This window comes from Odocoileus virginianus, chromosome 14, assembly GCF_023699985.2.
Source record: "Odocoileus virginianus isolate 20LAN1187 ecotype Illinois chromosome 14, Ovbor_1.2, whole genome shotgun sequence".
Classification (NCBI taxonomy): domain Eukaryota; kingdom Metazoa; phylum Chordata; class Mammalia; order Artiodactyla; family Cervidae; genus Odocoileus; species Odocoileus virginianus.
In genome coordinates, this window is record NC_069687.1 from 28,505,845 (window position 1) to 28,532,068 (window position 26,224).

General features: G+C 44.6%; 1 protein-coding gene across 6 annotated transcripts in view; it reads left to right on the forward strand.

Annotated features, from left to right (window-relative positions):
* SUB1 (SUB1 regulator of transcription) overlaps window positions 1-26,224 on the forward strand; it is an 87,894-nt gene that overhangs the window by 13,138 nt on the left and 48,532 nt on the right. Inside the window, exons 2-3 of one of the 6 annotated variants that reach the window (XM_070476553.1) lie at window positions 22,491-22,592; window positions 24,607-24,712. The exons of 1 other annotated variant lie outside the window; for it this stretch is intronic. Coding sequence is in view for 3 of the 5 variants with exons in the window: in XM_070476549.1 (XP_070332650.1) it covers window positions 22,474-22,592 (119 nt within the window). In the remaining 2 variants the exon portion in view is untranslated. Of the gene's footprint in view, window positions 1-22,424; window positions 22,593-22,932; window positions 22,998-24,606; window positions 24,713-26,224 lie in introns of those variants that run through there. 4 more of the 6 variants (XM_070476552.1, XM_070476549.1, XM_020907948.2 and 1 more) reach the window with 4 other exon arrangements.

The following is a 26,224-nucleotide window of genomic DNA, read 5'->3' on the forward strand; positions in this document are numbered from 1 at the left end:
CTCCCGAATTGTAGGCAGACGCTTTACCATCTGAGCCACCAGGTTTTCCCTAATTACAGTGGTGGGGATGCAGTGGACGTCAACCAGGTGGAGCCTAGGGATCACAAAATGAATGTGAGCTCTGTCCCTGGGAGCAGATTCTGGGGTTTATAATGAGGGGTGAATGGTTAGAAAAACAGACATTGAAAAGGAGGGGAGAACCTGGGCAGACAGGCCTGGAATTGAAGAGTGGGTGCTGGTGGAGCCAGAGAGCCCACACCAAACTTGAGGCTTGATTTTATTTATTTATTCATTTGGCAGGCAGGAACTTAGTTCCGAGTCCAGGGATTGAACCTGGACCCTCTGCAGGGAAAGTGTAGATCTTAACCCCTGGACTGCCAGGGAAGTCGGTGGACTTGATTTTTATGGAGTGCTTTCTGTGACAGGCACTGGTGGCTTGTCCTGGTTCCGTGTACAGCGCTGGGCCAGGCAAGAACTGTGCTTTTAAGGGGTTGTGGCACGTCTGCATTTGTGACGTACCCACATTGAGGTGTGTAGAATTAAGTGTGAGGATGCCACCAGAGCTGTGACAGCCTCTGATGCACCTGCAGACCTGTCCCTGAAAAAACTCTGTGCGGGTGTGGAGTGGGGGAAATGCAAGGATATTCAAACTCCTGATTCTCTCCTTCCTTTTGAAGTATGTTGTAGTTTACCTTCAAACCACCAGGGGGCACACGCATTTAGGGCAGAGATCCGGCTTGGGTCTGGGCGGGAGCTGGGGTGGTATTGGGGGATGGGGAGGACTAATTACTTCCAAGTGCGGGAGACTCAGCGGCCTCTTCCCCGAGGCCAAAGAAATTAACTCTTCAATTGACCAATTGGGTTGTCTTTCTGAAAATTGGTTTCTGCCCTGTGGCTACTGGCTCTAAAACAGGTTTCTAAAAACAGTATATTAACAAATGTTATTTAACTTTTTTTCCCCCATTTGACTCCTGATATTCCCAACTTTCATCTGAGAGCTCATGGAGCTGATTGCTTCTTTCTCACGTGTTAAATTTTAAGTCCTCTGCAAATACGGCAAAAAATGAGTGAGGGAGGAGACCACCATTTGTCCTCTTTGTCGTCAAAAATTAAATTACACACAAAAAGACGTATCCTCTTGTAAACGGAAAGAAAAAAAAAAATGGCACAGAAATTCCTGGAAGCAACACTCCATCTTTTGTTTGTTTCGTTCGTTTTGTTTTAAGGTTGTGAGCAGATGGCCTGGCTCCATCAAATAGACACAAACTCGGAGCTGAGCAGAAAAGAGTTCACCGGGAATTCAGGAGAGCGGGCGGTGCGCATAGCTCACCCCATCTCCCTGGGGCTCTATTTCACGGAGTGTAGTCAGCTTACCGCGTTCATCTGAACCACATGGGGGGAAGGAGTCCTGTGAAAATGTGGCTTTCTGGACTGCATCCCAACCTATTGAATCAGAAGCTAAGTCGCTGAATCTATGTTTTTAAACAAGTTGCCTAGTTGATTTCTTATGAATGTACATTACTTTTGAGATGAGAGGTAGGCCTCCTGGGATGATATAAGAGGGGTACATGTGACACCTAGGGATATTTGTGTATTGGGTTTCAGGGACCTTACCCTTGGGTAAAGGCCACCTATCTCAGGAAGTTGCTCCCTGTGGAAAACAAAGTGGCTGGCAGCTTGACCTAAGGATGCCAGGAGAGGCTGTGAGCCTGTTAGGTCTGGCTGCGGCTGGTCATTGGGAAGCATTTGGAAGGAGAAATGGGGATTATTGGACAGTACCAGAAGTTTCTCTGAAGCATCCCTGGGGAATTTCTGTTCTCCAATACTCAGAAGCACCCAGAAATTCCAGGAAATAAAATCCAACAATATTGGTACCTTCTGCAGAGCACCTGTGAAAAAGTCCTCTTGTTCCCAAATGTCTCCCTTACTACGGGAAATCTCACTTAATCATGCTTCCTGGAATTTCACCAAGCATAGCTTCATTTGTGTGGGATTTTTGTTTTGTTTTTAAATCTCCTTTTCAAATGCAAATCCCCCTGGGAAAATGAAACTTCTATTCACACATTGGAGGGAATTTGCTTATTACCTCTTACTGCATAATTGTGATCTCTCACACTAAGAAGAAAAGGAAACATTTTTATTGAATTGAGAAGAAGAGGACTTTTAGAGCCAGGAAAGCTTAATGAGGGTAGAAAAGTGGGAATAGGACATTGATTCCAGGGACATTCTTAGCAGGGAAAACGCCAAGAGCTGCTTCAAGCCCTGGAATAATCCTGGCCAGAAGAAATGAGAAATAGTGAGTACTGAGAGTGCGCTCTTGTCCAACACTCCGGAAATGAATTGTCCAAGGAGACAAACATGCTGAAAAAGCCAGAGACTTTATCAGGGGAAGGGGCACACATGGGGAGCAGTAAAGTGAGGGAGCCCAGGAGAACTGCCCTGCCAGGTGGCTTGCAGTCTCAGCTTTTATGGCGGTAGGATTAGTTTCCAGGTTGTCTTTGGCTGATCATTATGACTCAGGGTCCTTCCTGGTGGTGCCCGCATTGCTCAGCCAGGATGGATGCCAGTAAGGAGGATTCTGGGAGGTGGAAGGACACATGATATCTCCTTTTGTCCTTTCCCGAATTCTTTTGGTTGGTAGTGGCTTGTTAGTTCCTTATTCCTTACCAGGCCCTCCTGTCGTAAAATAACTCATGCTAATGGTTACTATGGTGCCTGGCCAGGATGGGCAGTTTCAATGAGTGTGCTTTACCTACCAAATCTAAATCACCCTAACTTCTATTTTGCCTCCTTGGTCTATAGAGTAGATTGTGCTGTGACCACAAACAGTCCCCACGTCTCCGTGGCTTAGCAGAATGGAGGTTTTTTCTTGCTTATGCTCCCAGTCCACTGCGGGTTGGCAGAGGGACTCGACTTGCTATTGTCACTTAAGGATCCAGGCGGGAGACCTCATCTCTACATGTGCTTCCAAGGTTAATGTGGCAGAGAAAAAAAGAAAATGTGACAAATTGCACATAGGCTTTGCATTGTTCAGGGTTCTCTAGGGAAACAAAACCAATAGAATGCATGTGTGTGTGTGTGTGTGTGTGTATACAGAGAGAGAGGAGACAGAGAGAAAATTTACCTTAGGGAATTGCCTCACACACTTGCAGGGGCTAGAAAACCTGGACTCTTCAGGGCAGGTTGGAGACCTTGGGAAAAGTTAATACTATAATTCTGGAGGCAGGTGGGCTTCCCAGTTGGCGCTAGTGGTATAGAACCCACCTGCCAATGCAGGATACATATGAGACGTGGTTTTGACCCCTGGGTCGGGAAGATCCCCTGGAGGAGGGCATGGCAACCCACTCCAGTATTCTTGCCTGGAGAATCCCATGGACAGAGGAGGCTGGGGGGCTACGGTCTGTGGGGTCACAAAGGTTCAGACAGGACTGAAGTAACTTAACATACAACAAACTGGAGGCAGAATTCCTTTTTCCTTAGGGGACCTTAGTCTTTTGCTCTTAGAGCCTTCAGCTAATTGGATGAGGCCCACCCACATTATGAAGGATTATCTGTTGTACTCAAAGTCTACTTATTTAAACGTTACTCACATCTAAAAGATACTCTTATAGCAACATCTAGACTTGTGTTTGAGCAAAAATTGAGGTCCATGGCTCAGCCAAAGTTGGCACATAAAATTAACCATCATGGACTCACTCTTCAGTCTAGACAGGATACATCTCACTTGTGCTCAAATATCATTGGGCAAAGTATATCACATGACTACAGCTAACTTCAAAGGGGCAGGGAAATGCAAATCCTACCATCTACTCCAGAGGAGGAGAACCAGAATATCAGCAAATAGCCCTAGTGGCTACCATAATCCTCATTTCATTAAGGGGGTAGAAACATGATCTACTTTTCTTGAAAGAAAAGTAGTGAAAGTGTCAGTCACTCAGTTGTGTCCGACTCTTGGTGACCTTATGGACTGTAGCCTGCCAGACTCCTCGGTCCATGCGATTCTCCAGGCAAGAATACTGGAGTGGGTAGCCATTCCCTTCTCCAGGGGATCTTCCTGACCCAGGAATCGAACCTGGGTCTCCTGCATTACAGGCAAATTCTTTACCATCTGAGCCACAAAAAAAAAACAAACCAAAACAAAACTAATGAGTTTCCTGTGTCTTCTTGGCTCTCATCTATGGGTTGGTAGAAGGGCTTGCATATGCCATTGTATGGTCGGATCGTTCAAGATGGCTGTTCTCTTGCGCTGTGTACATCCCCTCCTCAACAAGTGCATGCTTTGCCTGTGTCCTACTCATATGATTGGCCTTTCTACAACTTGTCCCAGGCCCCAAGAGAATGATCGTTCTAGCTTTAGATCAGAACCTTTTAGTATACTCATCAAAGGGGCAGTAAGGGGTTGCCCCCTCACCTGGTTTCCCTAGTAACTGATGAGCTAACCTGACATAATTCCCCCAACCTCTCCTGCCTCCAGAAGTGAAGTCTGCTGCCTCATCTGGCCTGCCCATGTGCTGCACATAGTGGGGTGTCGCTCCAGAACCTTGCTTCAGATATGTAAGCTCCCCCTGCATTAAACCATTGATATCTCTATCGATGACTCCAGGTTCTTTCTTCAGTCTTGCAGCTGTGCAGAAACAGTTCTTGCAGGCCTCTATGATGCCAGCCAACAGCCGTGATAGGGGAGGGCGTCTGGACCTCAGTCATTATCTGCTCAAATTGGTATCTCCTCAGACACCCATCTGGTCTGTAGTTGTCTGTCTACTTCATTCATTCTTGCAGGGCTCCCTTAGAAGGCAGTGACTTTTTGGCCATATCTGTGCCTCTCTAGGGGACGTCCCTGGTGGCTCAGTGAGTAAAGAATCTGCTGTCAGTGAATTAGATTCAGGAGATATGAATTTGATCCCTGGGTCAGGAAGATCCCTTGGAGGAGGGCATGGCAACCCACCCCAGTATTCTTGCCTGGAGAATCCCATGGATGGAGAAGCCTGATGGGCTATAGTTTATAGGGTTGCAAAGAATTGGATATGACTGAAGCGACTTAGCATGCACACACGTGCCTCTCTGGGGCAAATGAGAAGTATTCTGCATTTACTGGGCTAAACTAGGGCCCTAGAAACTCTTTGGGCCTGGGGTGGTAGGGAATGTTAGCTGCCCCTCACTGTCTGTTCTTCTCTTCTATACAAATAGAATGCCTAATTTTAAACTGGGCACATGTTATCCAGAGTAATGACTATATTTCCCAGACTTCTGTGCATCTTGGTAGAGTCATTAGACTAGATTCTTGCCACTGGGATACAAGCAGAAGAGAATATGTACAACATCTGCTAAGGAGACTCAAACGGAGAGGGCATGCTTTTCTTCATTATTTTCTCCTCCCTGCTATCTGGGACATAAGTGAGATGGCTGGACTGTAAGCAGCCATTTTGGAGAATCAGGTGACTTTAGGGATGGAGGTCATGCAAAGTGAAGCAAAATTTATGAGTTTCATTCCAGCCCTCATCATCTCCCATCAATCTGCTATGCAAAAGACAAATTAACTTCCTTTTTGTTTAAACTACATTCCTAGGTTTTCTGTCTGACCTGGCAGGTTCCCAACTCTAAAGCCACTCTTCAGAGATGAATTCGGGAGCCATCCACTCACCTAATTGAATCCGTACCTCATATGCATCCTTACTTGCTGGCTCAGAGGCAAGCTGAAGAGAAAGCAGTCCCTGAACTGTGTATAAGTTGTCATTCACGTCACTCTTTGAACCTGTTTTGGATTTTGACTAAATGACTTGATGTCTTTAGGTCCTCCCAGAGGTATCCCGGGGCTTCCCTGGTGGTTCAGATGGTATAGAATTCGCCCTGTAATGCGGGAGACCCGAGTTCAATCCCTGCGTGGGAAAGAGCCTCTGGAGAAGGAAATGGCAGCCCACTCCAGTATTCTTTCCTTGGAAATCCCTTGGAAAGGGAAGCCATGGGGTCTCAAGAATCAGACATGGCTTAGTGACTAAACCACCACCAGAGGTATCCTAAAATGAGGACTTGGATGCATGTAGTTTATTCAGGAGGTAATCCCGGGAAACTCCAGTGGGGGAAGGGAGAAGTGAGATGGGGAGAGGATGGGAGCAATAAAGTGCACATCAGCAAGCCAACCTTCTTTGTGGGCAACTGGAGCCGACACCCTGAGAGGGCACTGGGAGTGGCAGAACAGGCCTCAGAGTGAGCCCAAATATCACTCTTCTTGAGGAGTGAGGAAGATGAGTTCCATGTCCACTAACCCTCTGTTCCCCAGCACTCAAAGGGGAGCCCAAACAGCCTCATATGGCTAGAGGACTCCTGAGGCAGGTGTTGGCAGTAAGCAGCCCCCAGAACACTATGGGAAGTGCCCAGCGGCCGTGGGCAGGCACTCATGCCCACTCTCACTCTCCTCCAGGGCCTTCCCTACTGTGAAGTCAGAGCATCTCAGAAGCAGAAAAGGGAATCACTCCTTTAAGAAAAGGATTTACGTAAATTACTGTCAAATGTTCTACCCCTGGGCTGTATACCCTCTGTTTCAATTGAAACCACTTTTTTTTTCAGTGAAATAACCACTGAGAGCGGTCAGTTTTTCATGCCCCACACAGTCAGTTGCCCTGGCCAGGATGAGCTGCATAATATGCAGGATCTGGTGCACAATAGAAATGCAGAGCCTTTGTTTAAAAATGATTAAGAATTTCAAGGTGGTGACAGCAGATCATTAGCAAAGCTTGGGACCTTTCTATGCGTGGGGTTCCCCTGCAACAATGAAGTCTCTGAAGTTTCACAGTGCTTTGTAAGTTGTAGGTTCCTTGAAAGGTCTATGAGTTCAAACTCAGAGTTTCCCACTCAGATTTTATTTTTGTCCCCCTGTTTTTATCGGGAGGAAGGGATTGTTCTCCCTCTGACTCCTGACACTGAAGGTCCAAGAAAATTAGAGCTCTTTCTCTCAGAAGTGGCTGAGAGCCTTTCTGTTTTTATATTTATCTCAAACTCCTAATTTATCCCTCATTCCCCACTGCCCCTTTGGTAGCCGTAAGTTTGTTTTCTAGGTTGGTGAGCCTATTTCTGTTTTGTAAATAAGTTCATGTGTGTCATTGTTTTAGATTCCACATAAAAATGATGTCATGGTGATATTTGTCTTTCTCTGACTTTCTTCACTAGGTATGATAATCTCTAGGTTCATCCATGAACCTAGATAGTGCTGCAAATGGCATTGTTTCATTCTTTATTATGTCAGTAATAGTTCCTTTATATGCACACACACACACACACACACACACACACACATATCTCACATCTTCTTTACCATTTATCTATCAATGGACATTTAGTTTGCCTCCATGTCTTGGCTATTGTAAATAGTGCTGCAGTGAACACCGGGGTGCGTGTATTCTTTAGAATTACAGTTCTATCCAGATATATGCCCAGGAAGCGGACTGCAGAATCAGATGGTGACTCTATTTTTAGCTTTTTAAGGACCCTGCATACTGCTCTTCATAGTGGCCACACCAATTTACATTTCCACCTCTGCTACTCAGAGGCAGCTATTTGGTTTCTGTTTTTAGTAATTACCTCTGTTTGTCTAAATACTATGCTTACATTGCTATTTCTTGGTTTACCAACTTTAGACATTATCTCTTGACTTCCTGCTGTGAATGATAAGGATTTAGCCCACTGACACTCCTCTCTCAGTGGAGGTATCTTGTTATTCTTAGTTCCTCTAGTGGCCACTGTTGTAACATGAAGTAATAGACTTACATCTCTCTAGTTCCAGTGATTTTAAGCAACACCTTCTTGATGCCTCCCTTTATCAAAATCCTCAAACGCTTGTCTTTTCCTTAAAATCTTCTCTCCATGCTCTACTTCCCAATTTCTGACATTGTAATTTTACTTTCCCATTGTCAAGGCTGGTAAGGTTTACATTCATATATGTAACCACAGTTTGTTCCTCCATACTTCATCTACCTTGAATCTCGAAGGTGAAAATCTCCAGGGGAGGAGAGGAGAGAGGAGGGAGGTTTGGGAGCTAACCCTGACCTGAAGGGAACACAGAAATAAGAGCTCTTCATTAAAGGAAGAAGTGGGAGCTGAGTCATCACCTGGGGGGCAGAACCTGCACAGGAAGCTCTGTTTGGAGAACATCTCTTCCACAGTAGTCAGCATCTCTCCAAGTGTCACTGCAACCTGATGACTCTGGTCCATCCCTAATAGCTCAGCCCCCATTTGACTTCTGTATGGCTTATCCTCATTTCATTACATCCTGAGATACCAGTAAACTCCCCATAGGAGCTTTAAAACTCATCAGGCAAAATCCCTTGCATTGGCCCTGGAATTTGAGGGGGTGCCAGGGTACCAGCCTCACACTCTCCACTGCCTACTTGGTTAGCTAGCCCCTCCTCTCCTGGCCTGCAGCTGATTCCTTTTCCTCCTCACCTCTTCATCTGCCTCTGTCATTCCTACAAGATGTGGGGAGGCCATTCTCCACGGCATTTTTACACATCTTATAACCAGTTTTGTCCAGACAACTTTTTCAAGATTGTTTGCACAGCACATATTCTTGGAAGCTAGAGATGATGTCTCTAGGTTGGAGGACAGTTTTGTTTCAGATACTGTCCCTAGGGGCAGAGGTAGGGCAAGGCCTGTTCACTAGTGGTTTCATCATAGGATTGAGAGTTTCCTCAGCTGTGACGTGGACCTCTATGTGGGCAGTATATTCCCTGGCTGGCTCTACATCGCCCCATGAGGCTTGGGGGACAGGCGGACCTGATGCAAACACGGCTGCCACTGCACTATGAGTAATAAACTGTCTATAGCTGTTTGAGCTGGTTGTTTCCTTGCTGTCTATGACACGTGGCAAGGCTGTAAACCTAGCTAGTATTTGGTCATTGCTGCTTAGGCTTGTCCACCTGGATATAGACCGTGTTCTGAGCTGCGAGTTTCCTCCTGGGAGTCAGAGCCTCTACGTTTATTCAGGTGCAGCCCCTGACCCCCCACCTTCTTACACCTCAGAAAGCTCTTCACTGTGGATGTCTCTCTTGCTCTTCTTACTGTCATTCAGATGTCACATTTCAGGGGAGGTGGTAGATTATTCATGTGTGTACTCAGGTTACCTAATTGGAATAGAAGCTCTATTTGCATTTCTATATAGACAGAAGAAAGAATACAGAGAAAGCTTTTTGAGTTGTCAGTAGCTTTGCAAATATCGCACAACATTCAGCTAGTAAATTGCAAAGCATAATACACCATAAAAAGGGATGTGTTTGCTGATTCCAAATCTCTCCCTCCTGCTTGGTTTCTCAGATTTTCACCATAGGGATCAGCAGAACCTTTTAAGGATCAGCAGAACCTTTTAAAGATTAGAGGATGAATGGTCTCTTTCTCAGCAGCAGCAAAGATGGGAAAGCTGAGAGCGATATACTTCACATGAACCTCAGAAGTGGCCTGGGGGATTGGTCCACAGAATAGCCTTCCACACGTTCCTGGGCACAGGGGTGGGAGAAGCCTTCACTTACTGGACTCCTGTGCAGGTAGGTATCCTCAGACATCTCACCTGGGTGAAAGGGAAAGATATACCCACCTGAATGCAGAGTTCCAGAGAATAGCAAGGAGAGATAAGAAGGCCTTCTTATATGAACAATGCAAAGAAATAGAGGAAAACAAAAGAATGGGAAAGACTAGAGATCTTTTCAAGAAAATTGGAGATAACAAAGAAACATTTCATGCAAAGATGGGCACAATAGAGGACAGAAATGGTATGGACCTAACAGAAGCGGAAGATATTAAGAAGAAGTGGCAAGAATACACAGAAGAACAATACAAAAAAGGTCTTAATGACCTGGATAACCACAATGGTGTGATCACTCACCTAGAGCCAGACATCCTGGAGTGTGAAGTCAAGTGGGCCTTAGGAAGCATTACTACGAACAAAGCTAGTGAAGGTGATGGAATTCCAGTTGAGCTATTTCAAATCCTAAAAGATGATGCTGTTAAAGTGCTGTACTCAATATGTCAGCAAATTTGAAAAACTCAGCAGTGGTCACAGGGCTGGAAAATGTCAGTTTTCATTTCAATCCCCAAAAAGGGCAATGCCAAACTGTAAAACTGTGCTCATTCCACATGCTAATAAGGTTGTACTCAAAATCCATCAAGCCAGGCTTCAGCAGTACATGAACTGAGAACTTCCAGATATACAAGTTGGATTTAGAAAAGGCAGAGGAACCAGAGATCAAACTGCCACCATTTGCTGGATCATAGAGAAAGCAATGGAGAAGGAAATGGCAACCCACTCCAGTGTTCTTGCCTGGAGAATCCCAGGGACTGCGGAGCCTGGTGGGCTGCCATCTATGGGGTCGCACAGAGTCGGACACGACTGACGCGACTCAGCAGCAGCAGCAGCAGCAGAGAAAGCAAGGGAAATTCCAGAAAAACATCTGCTTCATTGACTACACTAAAGTCTTTAACTGTGTGGATCACAACAAACTATGGAAAATTCTTAAAGAGATGGGAATACCAGATCACCTGACCTGCCTTCTGAGAAATCTGTGTGCAGGTCAAAAAGCAACAGTTAGAACGGGACATGGAAAAATGGACTGGTTCCAAACTGGGAAAGAGTATGTCAAGGCTGTATATCGTCATGCTGCTTATTTAACTTATATGCAGAGTACATCATGTGAAGTGCTGGGCTGGATGAAGCACAAGCTGGAATCAAGATTGTCAGGAGAAATATCAGTAACCTCAGATACACAGATGATACCACTCTGATGGTAGAAAGTGAAGAGGAACTAAACAGCTTCTTGATGAGGGTGAAAGAGGAGAGTGAAGAAGCTGGCTTGATACTCAACATTGAAAAAACTAAGATCATGGCATCTGGTCCTGTCACTTCATGACAAATAGATGGGGAAAAAGTGGAAGCAGTGACAGATTTTCTTTTCTTGGGCTCCAAAATCACTATGAATGGTGACTGCAGTTATAAAATTAAAAGATGCTTCCTCCTTGGAAGGAAAGCTATGACAAACCTAGAGAGTGTATTAAAGAGCAGAGACATCACTTTGCCAAAAGGGTCCATATAGTCAAAGCTATGATTTTTCCAGTAGTCATGTATGGATGTGAAAGTTGGACTATAAAGAAGGCAGAGTGCCAAAGAATTGATGCTTTCGAATTGTGATGTTGAACAAGACTCTTGAGAGTCCCTTGGACTGCAAGGAGATCAAACCAGTCAATGCTAAAGGAAATCAGTCCTAAATATTCATTGGAAGGACTGATGCTGAAGCGGAAGCTCTAATACTTTGGCCACCTGATGCAAAGAACTGACTCATTGGAAAAGACCCTGATGCTAGGAAAGATTGAAGGCAGAAGGAGAAGGGGGCAGTAGAGGGCGAGATGGTTAGGTAACATCACCAACTCAATGGCCATGAATCTGAGCAAACTCTGGAAGATAGTGAAGGACAGGGGGGTCTGGCATGCTGCAGTCCATGGGGTTGCGAAGAGTTGGACACCACTTAGTGAGTAAGCAACAACAATTCAGAAAAAGATACATGCTGCTGCTAAAGCACTTGAATTCCAAAAACTTGTCATTAATATACTGAAAAAATTGTAACTATGTATAGTGATGGATGTTAGCTAGTTTTATTGTGATGATCATTTGGCTGTACATACTAGCATCGATCATTATGTTATACACCTGGAACTATCATAATATTAATATGTCAATTATACCTCAATAAAAATGATTTAAAATTGTTATTAGTATATTAATATATTAGAGTCAGACACCTGCTGATTTTACCATCTGCTGAAAATTGTAGAAAGCAAATCTAAGATGTCTATAATGTGAGTAGCAAGCCCTGGAATTACAAAGAGAACCCTGGCTAGAGATGTTTAGTGGCCTGTGGTGGCAATAGTGAGGTTATTTGCAGGGATGGTTTCCTCCCTAGAGTGGGTTCATAAAGCTACCTAATATCCTTTAATAAATCTCTTTCTGCATAAACTAGCTAGAGAGGGTTCTTGTCGGCCAGGAATGCTGATCAAGTTGTACACAGAAGACAGAGAAGGTAGCAGCAGTCAGGAAGGAAGGGAGAAAATCAAAGGAGACTTTGAGGTCTCTAGGGAGAAAAAAAAGGTCTCCTAGGAAGAAAACCAAAAATAGAGAAGTCAGTTTCCACTAAGCTGCAAGGAAGACAATAAATTCCTTGGAAAGAATTCATAGTATACAACATGTAGGGGAGGGTTGTAGGTTCGATACAAGAGAAGAAGTGTATTTACTTGAGAAATGAATTCACTAGAGATGTAAAAATCAGTAAAATATTCCTTCTTTGGATGCATCATATTTTACAATGTACTAGTTGAATGCTTTGGACATGAATAAACATGTGAACATATTGGTTTACCCGTGTTGGAAAGGAAGTAGCTGTCTGACTCACGCTACACATGGATCTGTGCTGATGAAACACAGATGTGGAGTGTGGAAGAATGTCCATTAGAGGCCCCCCCGGGAGGTGGGCTGGAGATTTGGGGGTGGCTTTTCTGCTCTGTTTTACCAGCTTCTCTGCTGGTTTTCCTCCCTGTAGTGAAAAACCTCCGTTTAGAACCGTTTGAGCCAGATTGCTTCATCTTTCTTTGCTGGCCACCCTCTAAGTCATCTTATTAGTTCTCACACTTCTAGCCAAGTTAGGTGGTGGGGGGTGGGGTGGGGAGTGGCTAAGTCGTTGATTTTGTCATTGATTTAAAGACTCTATCTCACAGATGGCTGCAACTTTCCTACTTGCAGATGGAAAAATTCAGGTCCCCCGGAAGATGGTAAAGAACTCTTTGCCTTGGCTTTCTCCCCTCCTTGGATTTCTCATCTCCTCTACCTTGGCACCATGGCGCTTCCTTCCCAGCCCATCCCTCGTCCTCTCCCTCAGTTTGAATTCAGTCCCTCAACTTCCTTTGGTTCTTCCCTGGATGGATCCGGGGCTTGGTGCCAGGAAACTGCTGGAGGAAGGAATGGAGAGTCCTCTAAAATGTCCTGTCCTTGGGACAGGAGAGAGGATCCCAACCACAACACTTCCCTGCTTAAGGGGTAGAGATCTTCAGTGAAACGAAGTGAAAGTTGCTTAGTCGTGTCCAACTCTTTGTGATCTCATGGAGTATATATAGCCTGCCAGGCTCCTCTGTCTATGGAACTCTCCAGGTGAGAATACTTGAGTGGGTAGCCATTCCCCTCTCTGGGGGAATCTTCCTCACTCCAGGGATTGAACCCGGGTCTCCCACATTGCAGGCAGATTCTTTACCATCTGAGCCACTAAGAAAGCCCAAGGGATCTTTAGGTTACTGCATAAAGAATCATGTCTGCCTTATTTTGTTATTCTGATCTATTTTATATTCAACTCCAGGAGGAAGAAGGGTAAAGGAGAGAAAAAAATCTTTCCTGCCACATATAAAATATCGCAGATGTTAAGTGATGATTACAAAAGACAGCAAAGCAGGCCAAGAAACTTGCGAGGAGGGGTGGGGTGCAGGCTGAGCGAATGTTCAGGGCAGGTGCTCAGGAGATTAAATTACAGAGAGGGAGGTGGTTGGTGCCATCCTCCCAGCCCTGCTCAGTAGGGCTGTGAGCTATTTCAAGCCAGTGGGAAAGAGAAAGAGTCTGCGCCATTTGTCTTTAGGAGGCACTGTATTTTCTTCCTTGCTTTGGAAAAACAACACCCAGCTCTGCATGTCTGCGGGTGCCTTTTGCATGGAAGGGTGACTGGCAGACTCAATGTTAGGAAGAGTGGCAGATGGGGCAGGTGTGGATTTTGTCTCCTCTGTAGTCATTCCCCCTCCTGTGCTAACAGTCCTGTGATTTTGCATGGGAACATAGAACTGTGGCACTGGAGAAGACTTGAGAGTCCATTGGGCTGCAAGTAGATCAAACCAGTCAATCCTAAAGGAAACAAACCTTGAATATTCATTGGAAGGACTGATGCTGAAGCTGTAGCTCCAATACTTTGGCCATGAGATGCAAAGAGTCAATTCATTTGGAAAAGACCTTGATGCTGGGAAAGAGTGAAGGGGACAACAGAGGATGAGATGGTAGGATGGCATCACTGACTCAATGAACATGAGTTTGAGCAAACTCTGGGAAAGAGTGAAGGACAGGGAAGCCTTGCATGTTGCAGCCCATGGGGTCTCAAAGAGTCAAACATAACTGAACGACTGAACAACAACATCTTTCCTCATTCCCAGGCCATGTGGTCGGTGAAACCGACCCTCACTCGACCCAGAGCCCCTGCTCTAAGCAAGCAGTCACCGTGGTTGCAATGTCCATGTGACTTGTTAGGATGATGGGAGTCAACCCCAGGACTTTTCCTGTCACTTTTGTAAAAGAGGGCCTTGCTCTCTGCTGCAGGTGTTCAACGGCTGGGGCATAAGTCTTAAACGGCTCCTGGCTTGTTTGGTGAAAGCTGTCCTGAGAAAGAGACCAAGTAGAAGCCATCCAGCTGTGTGATGAAGAGAGAAGCCTCTGAGGATGCTCTCTGAGCATCTGCATCCAGCTTGAAATGAATGCTAACCCAAGACTTTGTAGTCATGAGCCTGTAGTCTTCCTTCCACCCCTCTATTTTCACCATTTTGCATTTGGGTTTCTGTCACTTGCAACTCAAAGGGTCCTACCTAATACAAGTGGCTTCAGAAAGCTCAGGAAAGTGGCTGGTCGAGGTTATTGTGGGGCAGAACAAAACGAGCGTAATTGCTATGTCACTGCCTCTTGCTATGCAGCTCTTGCAGAGGATGAGGCTCGCAGGCTTATTTCCAGGTCATATTTGACTCGGAGGACACAGCTGCCTCCAAGAAAGACTGCCAGCCAGGAGTCGGCAGCCAGAACTCAGCTAACAATTGATGTGTTCAGTTCCGTGTTATTGTAGAGCAGTGTTCTCCAAGGACGCCCCTGAAAAGAAATGAATGTCGTAAAAGCCCAAGATGTGCGTTGGGAAAGCCAGATTGTCTGCTTGCACTCATGTGCAAAAGAATAACTGTTCTCAGATCCTTGGGAAGAGCCTGCTCTTGGCTCACTGACATGAGCTGATGTGAAAATGAATGTTCCTTGAGTGCAAAGCAGCAGAAGCATCTGTGAAGGGGATGGGCAATTAGAAAGGAGAGACCTCTTTAATATTTCTTTGTTTGCCCAGCAAGCTTTACTCAAGTGCCTTCTATTGTGCTGGGATAGAAACATGATTAAAAGACAAAGCTCATACTATTAAGAAGCTTACAGGTAGGTTAGGGAGCCGGGCAAAAAATATCGATGGATAAATAATGTAATCCATGATACTTTAAATGGAAATAATAGAAGGGTGATGCCTACCCAACAGCATCCTTCTCTTCTTTCTTAGTTCATAGCATCCATCCTGATTTTGTTCTAGGAGGCAAGAGGCTCAGGTAGGTGAACCCTTCCCTGGGATCAGGGTGAACCATGTTAGATCCAAACCAGTGATTCTCAAATTTTGGTGTGCATCAGAATCACATCGAGGACATTCAAAACTCAGAATCCTGGACCTCATCCCCCAAATTTCTGGTTCAGTAGTAAGTCTAGAAGGCCTCAGGTTTGTATTTCTAACGAGTTCCCAGGTGATGCTGCTCCTGTTGGCCTGAGGACCACTAATCTAAATTGAGCATGGTTACTTGGTTCATCTCTTCCAGTTTATGGTTGGGCACACCACTAAGTTCTGGCCAATGAAGTCCAAGAGGAAGCCTATGGAGAACTTTCTGGAAGAATTTTTGCTTCCTTGGAAAAAGTGCAATGGCAGGAGCTCAGTCCTTTTATCCCACTTTGAGTCGAGTCACATGAGGAGATGCTGTGTGGAGCTGCTATTATATCGTCACTGTATGGACATGGCAGAGAGACTTACAAAAATCCTGACCCAGAGCCTTGACGTTGTTGAAGAGCTAAGGAAACTCTGAAACCACCCACCTTTAGATCTTTGTTGTGCAAAGTGATTAAATGTTGTTATTCCTAATTCACTTAGAGCTGGAACAGATTCAGAGGGCCATCAGGCTGAACCTGAGTGGGATGGAGTATCAGGAAAGACTTCTAAGAGGAGGTGACTCACTCTCGCTCACCAGCTCTTCAGGGAGAATGGTGCCCACATATACTTTGGCGAAACGACAAATGATGACACTTTATGGACTCACTTTTTAGAGTCACTTCTGAACTGACTAAACTAGGAATGTTAAATTTATGAATGTCAAGCATTTATTTCATGTATAAAGAACTGCGTGGGAAAAGAGAATGAGGAAACCATTAAATCTACCTGGGCGAATGAAGTCAAGGAAAAATTTGTGTAGGAGGTGACGTTTGGACCAAGCCACTTGGAGTTGACACTGGGTGGGCAGAAAGTGTAGGGCTAGAGCCTGGTGTGAAGTATGTACCCACATGTTTGTGGGGCTTAACTGATCTTAGGAACACATCATTCAGAGGAAATGGCACAGACAATAGTTCAGAAATGTGATAGAAATTCGTGCCTCTAGGTAAGAGTACAAACTTTGACATGAAGACCTAGAGACAGTATGGGTTATGCTATGCCATGATATAAAAAAAGTTAAATTAGAAAAAAATCAAGGAGATTAATTAGATCAACCAAAAAAAGGGAGAGGGTGGGTAATATCTCAACCCTCAAAGCCTTCTGAAACCCAACACTTTTTAAAAATTTATTTTATTTCATTGAGCTTTTTATTTTATATTGTAGTATAGCAGATTAACAACATTGTGATAGTTTCAGGTGGACTATAACAATTTTGTGATAGTTTTAGCAAAGGGACTCAGCCATATACAAACATGTATCCTTTCTCCCCCAAACTCCCCTCTCATCAAGGCTGCCCCCAAACATTGAGCAGATTTCCCTGTGCTATACAGTAGGACCTTGTTGGAGAAACCCAACACTTTGAACCTTCTCCACCTCAAGAAGGGGCACTTCCTTTGTCTTAAGGAGGCGGTTCCTCTTTTGGAATCGAAATTGTTTCATGCCCTACTTCTCGCTTTACTATGCCAGTAACTACAATCTAAATACAGCATGGCCTGGAGTGGAGCAGGGTGGGGCAGAGAAGATGTGAAATGAGTCAGGAAATGGTAATAGGGAATGATGAAATTTAAACAGATGAGGTTGCTCAGAGTTGGAGGTTGATGAGTCCACTCATTCAGCCCCTACCCGAGCTGGGAACAGTAGCTCTACATGTTGGGTAACCCATTGCTTATTTACATTTTAAAAAGTCCCAGTGATGCTTCTGAGAATGGATTGGAGGGTGATTAAACAAAGATGATGGAATATAGTGTTAGTTTGGGCAGATATGAAGCTATGAAGAAAAAGATTTGATGCAAGTGGGAGAAAAATGGTTTAAAAAAGACAAGATTTAGCAGCAGTTAGACATGGGAAGTAACAAAGGAGGAAAAGCCAAAGACAACTAGTTTTCTAGTTCAGGGGACTAGGTAGGTGATTGTCCTAGTAACTTCAGGAAGGACCACAGCATTTCCTTCTTTTTCCTTTCTTGGCTTCAAGGTGTGGCTTGCAGGATCTCAGTTCCCTAACCAGGGAATGAACCCGAGTCATGGCGATGAAAGCTCAGAATCCTAACCATTAGGCTACTAGGGCGCTTCCTAATGGTTTCGTTTCTTTTCTTCTTTTTTTAATGAATGTTTTTGCTTTCTTTCTTTCTTTTTTAATGTATTCATTTATTATTATTTATTTGGCTGCACCAGGTCTTAGTTGTGGCCTGTGGGATCTAGTTCTCTGATCAGGGATCGAACCCGGGTCGCCTGCATTGGGAGCTCAGAGTCTTAGCCACTGGACCACCTGGGAAATCCCCCTAAGAGTTTTGTTTCTAATGAGCTAAGTTTTGGGTGCATGTGTCATGGAAAGGTCAGAGACCAAGAGACAGTGGAAAAACAGTCTGGATATCTGGTGGCAATTCAGATGGTATAGATTTGGAGTTTTCAGGATATGGATAGCAGAAAGAAAGAACAGAGGGCCTGACGTGGAAGCAACATTTAATGGTTAGTGGTAGGTCACAAAGAAACTATAAAAGAACAGGTAAATCTAAAGGAAAAAGAACATGGTAACCACACAGTTAGTATAAGGAGATGAGTGAGGATGTCTGAGCCACACAATCACTCCTTTCAATAGTGAAAACAAATTAAATATTGGTAATGGCTGGCCTAATAGGAATAACATGCTACTCTTCATAACATATTAGCTAAGACTCTTGACCCAGTGATAAGGAGCGTCATGGAGCAAAATGATGAATTTGCAGCATTTCACCTACTTATTTGCCTGACAATTCCTTGAAATCAGTGACTTCAACTTGCAAGATAATTGGATAGGTTGGGTTTGGGACCAACATCCAGAATGAAGTCACATGTTAATTTCTGGATCCTTCTCCCTAGCTTCAGTTGCAGGAACCTTCCCCTTCTTTGCCTAAATGTCACAAAATCCATCTTCCCCAAGTGTGTGCTTGTGTGCTAAATTGCTTCAGTTGTGTCTGACTCTTTGCAGCCCATAGGCTGCCAGACTCCTCTCTCCAGGTGATTCTCCAGGCAAGAATACTGGAGTGGGTTGCCATGGCTGCCTCCAGTGGATCTTCCTGACCCAGGGATTGAACCCTAGTCACTTAGGTATCCTGCATTGGCAGGCGGGTTCTTTACCACTAGTGCCACCTGGGAAGCCACTTGCCCTGAGTATCACAGGACAATTTGCAACCAGGCTCTTTTTAAAAAATATTTGTTTATTTTTGGTGGCGCTGTGCTCTGGCTTTTCTAGTTGTGGCAAGTGGGAGCTACTCTCTAGTTGTTGACCATGGGCTTAGTTGCCCAATGGCATGTGGGATCTTCCTGGACCAGGGATTGAACCCTTGTCTCCTGCATTGGCAGGCAAATTCTTAACTACTGAGCTATGAGAGAAGTCCTACAACCAGGTCTTAAGTTGTATCTATGTTAAAAGAAGACATGTCATATCCTCCCTGTTGTTTTCTTCTTCCAAACCCACAGCCTCAGTCTAATCCTGAGAAGACATCAGACAAATGCAAACTGAGAAGCATTCTATCAAATACCTGGTACTCTTGAACACTGTTGAAGTCAAGAGAAACAAAAAGAGAAAGAAACAAGCAAAAAAGATTGAGGAATTGTTACAGGCTGGAGGAGACTAAGGGGACATGACAAATGATGCAAAATGGGATCCTGAAATGGCTCCTGGAACAGAAGGAATGATTTTGTGGGAAACTGAAACATCCAGCAAATGGTCGCTTAGTTAATAATACTGTTCAGTTCAGTCTCTCAGTCATGTCCGACTCTTTGTGTCCCCATGGACCGCAGCACACCAGGCCTCCCTGTCTGTCACCAACTCCTGGAGCTTGCTCAAACTCGTGATCCAACCATCTCATCCTCTGTAGCCCCCTACTCCTCCTGCCTTCAATCTTTCCCAGCATGAGGGCCTTTTCCAATGAGTCAGCTCCTCGCATCAGGTGGCTAAATTATTGGAGCTTCAGCTTCAGCATCAGTCCTTCCAATGAATATTTAGGACTGATTTCCTTTGGAATTGACTGGTTTGATCTTGCAGTCCAAGGGACTCTCAAGAGTCATCTCCAACACCACAGGTCAAAAGCATCAGTTCTTCAGCACTCAGTTTTCTTTATGCTCCTACTCTCACATCCATACATGACTACTGGAAAAACCTTAGCTTTGACTAGATGCATCTTTGTTGGCAAAGTAATGTCTCTGTTTTTTAATAGGCTGTCTAGGTTTATCATAGCTTTTCTTCCAAGGAGCAAGCGTCTTTTAATTTCATGGCTGAATAATATTTTACCAATTTTTTTTAAAAAATAATTATTCTTTTTAAAATATTTATGTATCTCTTTATTTGGCTGTGTCAGATCTTAGTTGCATCCTATGGGATTTTTCACTGAGGCACATGGACTCTCGAGCTGTGTTGCTCAGGCTCAGTAGTTGTGGCCCATAGGCTCAATTGCTCTGCCACATGTGGGTTTTTAGTTCCCTGACCAGGGACCAAATCCATATCCCCTACATTGTAAGGTGGATTCTTAACCACTGGGTCACCAGGGAAGTCCCTACTGTACCAATGCTAATTTAATAAGAAATTTAATAAGAAATTGAGAACTGTACCATTTCCAGTAGTCATGTATGGATGTGAGCACTGGCTATAAAGAAGGCTGAGTGCTGAAGAATTGATGCTTTCGAACTGTGGTGCTGGAGAAGACTCTTGAGAGTCCCTTGGACAGCAAGGAGATCCAGCCAGTCAATCCTAAGGGTAATCAACTCTGAATATTCGTTGGAAGGACTGATGCTGAAGCTGAAGCTCCAATACTTTGGCCACCTGATTCGAAAAGCCAACTCATTGGAAAAGGCCCTGATACTGGGAAAGATTGAGGACAGGTGGAGAAGGGGACTATAGAGGATGAGATGGTTGGATGGCATTACTGACTCCATGGACATGAGTTTGAGCAAGCTCTGGGAGATGGTGAAGGACAGGGAAAACTGGTGTGCCGAGTCCAAGGGGTCGCAAAGTGTTGGACATGACTTAGCAACTGAATACCAACAACAATCATGGTATGTAAGATGTTAACACTGAGAAAGCTAAAAGAACGCCCGGCATTTGATGTAATAAAATAAGTAAGATGCAAGGGTCGCCTAGCTTCTGGCTGGTAAACACTTCCTACCTTAGTTCTTAGTAAATGACAGATCCTGACTTTAGATCCTAAGTTCCACACTACTTCTTTGATCTTATCTTGGGCCATCTTTCCTTGGACCAACTCTTCTCCAGCCACCATGGCCTTCTTCTAGTTCTTGGGACATGTTGAACCTGGTCCCACAGCAGGGTCCTTGTGCTTGCCATTTCCTTTGTCTTGGAACTCTTTTCCTCCCCTTCTTTGCAGGGCTGGCTCTTCTCCTTCAAGTCCCAGCTAATGTCTCCTTCAGCTTAATGTCCTTCAAGGAAGGAGGGGTCTCTCTTGACTGCCCCTCCCATTAATCTCTGTCATAGCTTCTTCTGTATTTTATTCATGCCCTAATCACAGTCTATAAGGGATGGGTTTGTTACTGATTTTCTCTCTTCCAGAATGTTGCCTTCATGAGGACAGAGACCTTGTCTATCTTGTTCTCTATTACATGCCTTGCCCCCTTGCATGGTGCCTTGCCTATAATAATTGTTCAGCAAATACTTGTTTAACGAATGCTGAAGGATAGTTTTTCCAAGAGTTAAAAGCATGACTGTCATCAAACATAGAGTGAACATGTGTGATATATATTTAACTCATTCAGTGAAGGAAACAGCAAAATAGTAAAGCTAGTCCAAGGAAAACTCTAATAACAGAGGCTTATAGAGATCAGGAGCTATGATGAGATAGCTTTTGTGTGTGCTAAGTCACTTCAGTCGCGTCCAAAGATTTGTGACTGTATGAACTGTAGTCTTCCAGGTTCCTCTGTCCATGGGATTCTCCAGGCAAAAGTACTGGAGTGGGTTGCCATACCCTCCTCCAGGGGATCTTCCCAACCCAGGGTCTCCGCCATTGTAGGCAGATTATTTGCCATCTGAATGGGTGGGTAGCCTATCCCTTCTCCAGGGGATCTTCTCGACCCAGGAATTGAACTGGGATCTCCTGCATTGCAGGTGGATTCTTTACCATCTGAGTTACCAGGGAAGCCGGTTTAATGTTAGGACACCCTCTTCCCATTGTGACCCTTGCTTCCCAGCTTATATTTTTGTTTTGTGGATGTACATGAGACATTCTCTGGGGATTCCCAGAAATAACTGAAGCGGGGTAGGGAAGAGACTTTGAAGGTGAGAGCCTGTCCCTGCAAACAACAAATGAGGGCCGGGCAGAGGTCGGGGCAATGTAAGCAGAAACAAAGATGTTTGTATCCCACCAGGGAAACCAGATGCACACTGGTTAAACAGTATTAGAACTGCTTCCTCTCAGCTCTCTTGGTCCCATGAGATGCTACTCTGTGAAATGAGTTCAGAGGTTAGCCTCACATGTGTATGTTTCTCTAGTATTATGGTTATAAGTTTTTCTTTTTTCGGCCACACTGTTTGACATGCGGACCTTAGTTTCCTGACGAGGGATTGAACCCATGCCCCTTGCAGTGGAAGCAAGGAGTCTTAACCATTGGATAGCCAGGGAAGTCCCCTTTCTCTAGTTTTAAAATTGACTTTACTTGGTGACGGGAGGGGGGGGTGGTCTAACAGTTCTAGGGACCAAAGTCCTGAGCATTGAACCAGGGACTATCCTGAGAAGAAATAAGTTCCAAGGTAAATAATAATTCAAACCTAAGCTGAAAACAGACCCCTTAGTACCTCAGAAGGGACCTTTTGGCAAGTGGCATCTTGCCAGGGAATTGACTCAAAACAAACCTCTAGCAGCCCAGAGGTGCTGGAGAAGAGTTTCAGAAACAGTCAGCAGAGAGAGGGCTGTGCAACAGCTTACTGGAATTGCCTCACTCACGCTTTGATGCTCATCCCCTGCAGAGCTCTGCTCGTCTCTGCAGCTTCGAAACCACATGCAGGAAGCAGAGCTGCTGACGTCAGGAGACCTCGGAGACCCGCTATCGCATCTGTTTCATTGTACAGGTAAGGAAGCTAAGTTACAGATTAAAGGATTTGCCCAGAGCTACAGGGCAGAGGACTGTGAGCAGAAACCAGATCTCTTGTGTCCTAGTTCAAATATCTCCAATCCATGTATCTTATATATTATTTAGGTAGCAAGGTGTGGCAACCACACGGATTTGCTTTCTTGCTCATATATATCTCTATTCTTGGTGCAAAGCTCAAGCATCAAGCAGCGATGGGAAGAGACAGATGTGGCCCCCATCTATGGGAACAGCATGTGACAGTGTCAGCACAGACATGATTTAAAGCAGTGCCATGGCAACCAGCATTCACTCTGGCCCCAGACAGCTCTGCGAGCTATGGAATGTAACTGAAAATGGCTTCTCGCTTGCTGAGCCCTGAGCGCGAGCTTCTGCTTCTCCGGCCGTGAGTGACTCTAAAATAGAACAAACTCTGAGTGCAGAAGCAGGGTTCGTCCAGCTCCTTTATCAAAGTTTGGGGGTTACTCACAGGAGAAATAAACTCAGCAGCCTTGGGAATCCCCAAGAATCACTGTGTCTGTACTATGGTTTTGCTTCCTTTTAGAGCAAATGCATCATTTCAAAGTGGGTTCTTAGAACACCAATGTTCCAAAGAGATGCCCTAGATGATGGGGGAAAGGTAAAGGGGAGGGGCACCACTGCTGGTATCTTTGTTACACGCTGAAAGTTCTGCTGTTACCAAAAAAAAAAAAAAAATCATAAATCAGGGCAGCAGACCAGGAGAGGTCTGGACTGCATTTAACTCTTGATTTTAACTTGAATGTGCCTGTAATCTGTCCACAGAACTCCTGAAACAGACCATTTGGCATCCCATGATATGTGATCTCTTTTCTTGTTCTGAGTTTCTAACTGGGCACCTTGGAATTAAGATGTCCAGCTTCCCCGATACGTGGTAGGCATAGCCCTGTGACCAGTTTTGACTATTACTGTGTGAATGGAAGTTCGACTTTCCAGATGGTGCCCTGATCTTGGGACCTGTCCCTCTTCTCTTTGGCTGGGTTCTTATTTACTCATATTTTGGCAGTGCTGGGTCTTCGTTGCTGTGTGCTGGCTTCTCCTTGAGGTGGCTTCTCTTGTTGTGGAGGGTGGGCTCTAGGGCACGTGGGCTTCAGTAGTTTTGTCTCATGGGCTTAGTTGCTCTGTGACATATGGGATCTTCCTGCACCAGGGAGCAAACTTGTGTCCTCTGTGTTAGCAGGTGGTTTCTTAACCACTGAACCACCAGGGGAGTCCCCACTTTGGCTGATGTTCCACTGCAGTGATGAGAAGTCATGTGGGCCATGAGGATGAGCGCAACACCACAAAAATGGCAGAGCAATAAGACATGCTTGAATGATAATTAAAAAGCATTACTGCTTATTTGATCACCACTACAAGTAAACTAAGTGGGAGGTACTCAGTGTGCTAGATACGTGAAGGTGAGTTCTGGGCAAAGCTCTTGAACATGAACTGCCCTACCAGCTCCCTCTCTGTATATGTATTTAAATTCTATGTTACAGTGGAACCAATATCCTATAATACCCCTACCCAAACTGCCACTGCTAATGCTACAAATATTATTTCAGATGCTTTGGGCTATAAGCAACAACCAGCCTTGATGAAAAATAGCTTAAAAACATAAGAATTTAGAAAATGAGGTCATTTCACAAGAAATCCAGAGGTAGGGAGTTCCCAGGGTGGGTTCAGTGTTAGGTTGTTGCTGGCAAATTACTGCTATGACAAATTGTCACAAACCTGATGGCTTAAAACAACCAAATTTATCCTCTTACAGTTCTGGAGACCAGAAGTCTGGAATCACTTTTACGGAATTAAGGGTCAATTGGAATGGCTGGATTTTTTTTCTGAAGGTTTTAGGGCAGAAGTTGTTCCCTTGCTTTCTTTAGCTTCTGGAGGCCTGCTGCTTTCCTTGGCTCATGGTCCCTTCCTTAAATCACTCCAGAACCTCTTGCTTTCTATTTCTGTACTCAAATCACCCTCTGTCTCCCTCTTTTAAGGACCTTCATGACTGCCTTTAGGCCCTGCCCAGATAATTCAGGATAATCTCTTCATCTAAAAACCTGTAACTTAATCACATCTGCAAAGTTCTTCTCCTTACCTAAGGTAAGATTTGACTTCCCAGATGTCTCAGTGGTAAAGAATCTGCCTGCTAATGCAGGAAATGCAGGACTCATGGGTTCTATCCCTGGGTCAGGAAGATCCTTTGGGAAAGGAAATGGCCACCCACTCCAGTATACTTGCCTGGAGAATCCCATGGACAGAGATGCCTGGTGGGGTGCAGTCCCTGGGGTGACAAAGAATCAGACACAACTGAATAACTGAGCATTCATGGATGCACAAGGTAAGATTTTCAAGTCCTAGGGATTAGATCATGGATATCTTAAGGTCATTACTCAGTCTATGACAGATTGTTAAGCAGTCAGGCTCTTTTATTTTCTTGCTCTGCAATTCTCAGGATTTTGGTGATATTTGCCTTCATGGTTTTAAAATCACTTTGGAAAAAAAAAATAAAATAAAGTCACTTTGGGCTCCAAGCATCATATCCTTACTAGTCCATGTCTCCAGCAGCAAGGCAGGGGGCGTCCCATCCTACGTCTTCCGTTATTAAGAATGACCTGCTTTCTCAGAGCACCTCAGCAGAAGCCACAGCAGGTCCCAGGAGCCAAGACTGGGTCACCTGCCTGTGATCTTGCTGCAATCAATCCTGAAAATTTGCTGGTCTGGCATTTTTAACATCTACTGCAGGACACAGATGCTGCTGCCAAGAGGGAGAATGCCAGCTAGGGAGGCAACGACTCACTCTTGAAGGACCTGTGTGAGATTCCACCAAAGCTTGAGCACCAACATAGAGTCCTTGTCTCTATTTTTCAAGTTAAGTAATTAAATTAAAAAAATTGGACGATTAGATCTTATTTCCCGACCAGGGATCGAACATATATCCCCTGCATTGGAAGGCAGAGTTTTAACCACTGAGCCACAGGGAAGTCCCATGAGCCCTTGTTTCTAGGCGGCCATAAAAAAAAAAAAACACCTGTGCTGAGAAGATAGCTATGTTTACTGCACTTATAAAAGAGTTTTCTATTTAACTCTCAACTGTGAATGGAAGAAGAGATGTTTAATATTTGCACATGCGTGCAAAGCACAAACATAATATCTAACAATTTTGGTCATGAAACACAAGGATAATGTGGGACAATTGAGTTGTCCTTTTATTTATTCAGTTGACATGTATTTGAATCACCTCTGTCCCAGACTTCTTCGTCCATGGCTGAAGTTACAAATATGAATATAAAAAGATCCCTGGTGTCAAGGAGATGCTGGATTCTTGTGAGAGAGACAGATACTTTCAGTGAAGGAGTTGTCTAGCTCTGATGGAGACAGAAGATGCTGGGATGATGCACTATGATACTTTATGGAACCCAAGGGCTGTCAGACTTCAGGAAGTGTGGAAGCAGGACATGAAGTATCCAGGGCCAGGACTGGGTGATCATCTCTCATTTTCCCATTTCACAGTGTCTTCCTTCTGTGCCTTATTTCCTTTTCTCTTTCTCCATCCAGCCACCTTACAACTAATGGGCCCCCTACAGTGGGCTGTCCCACTATAGTGTGTGAGGT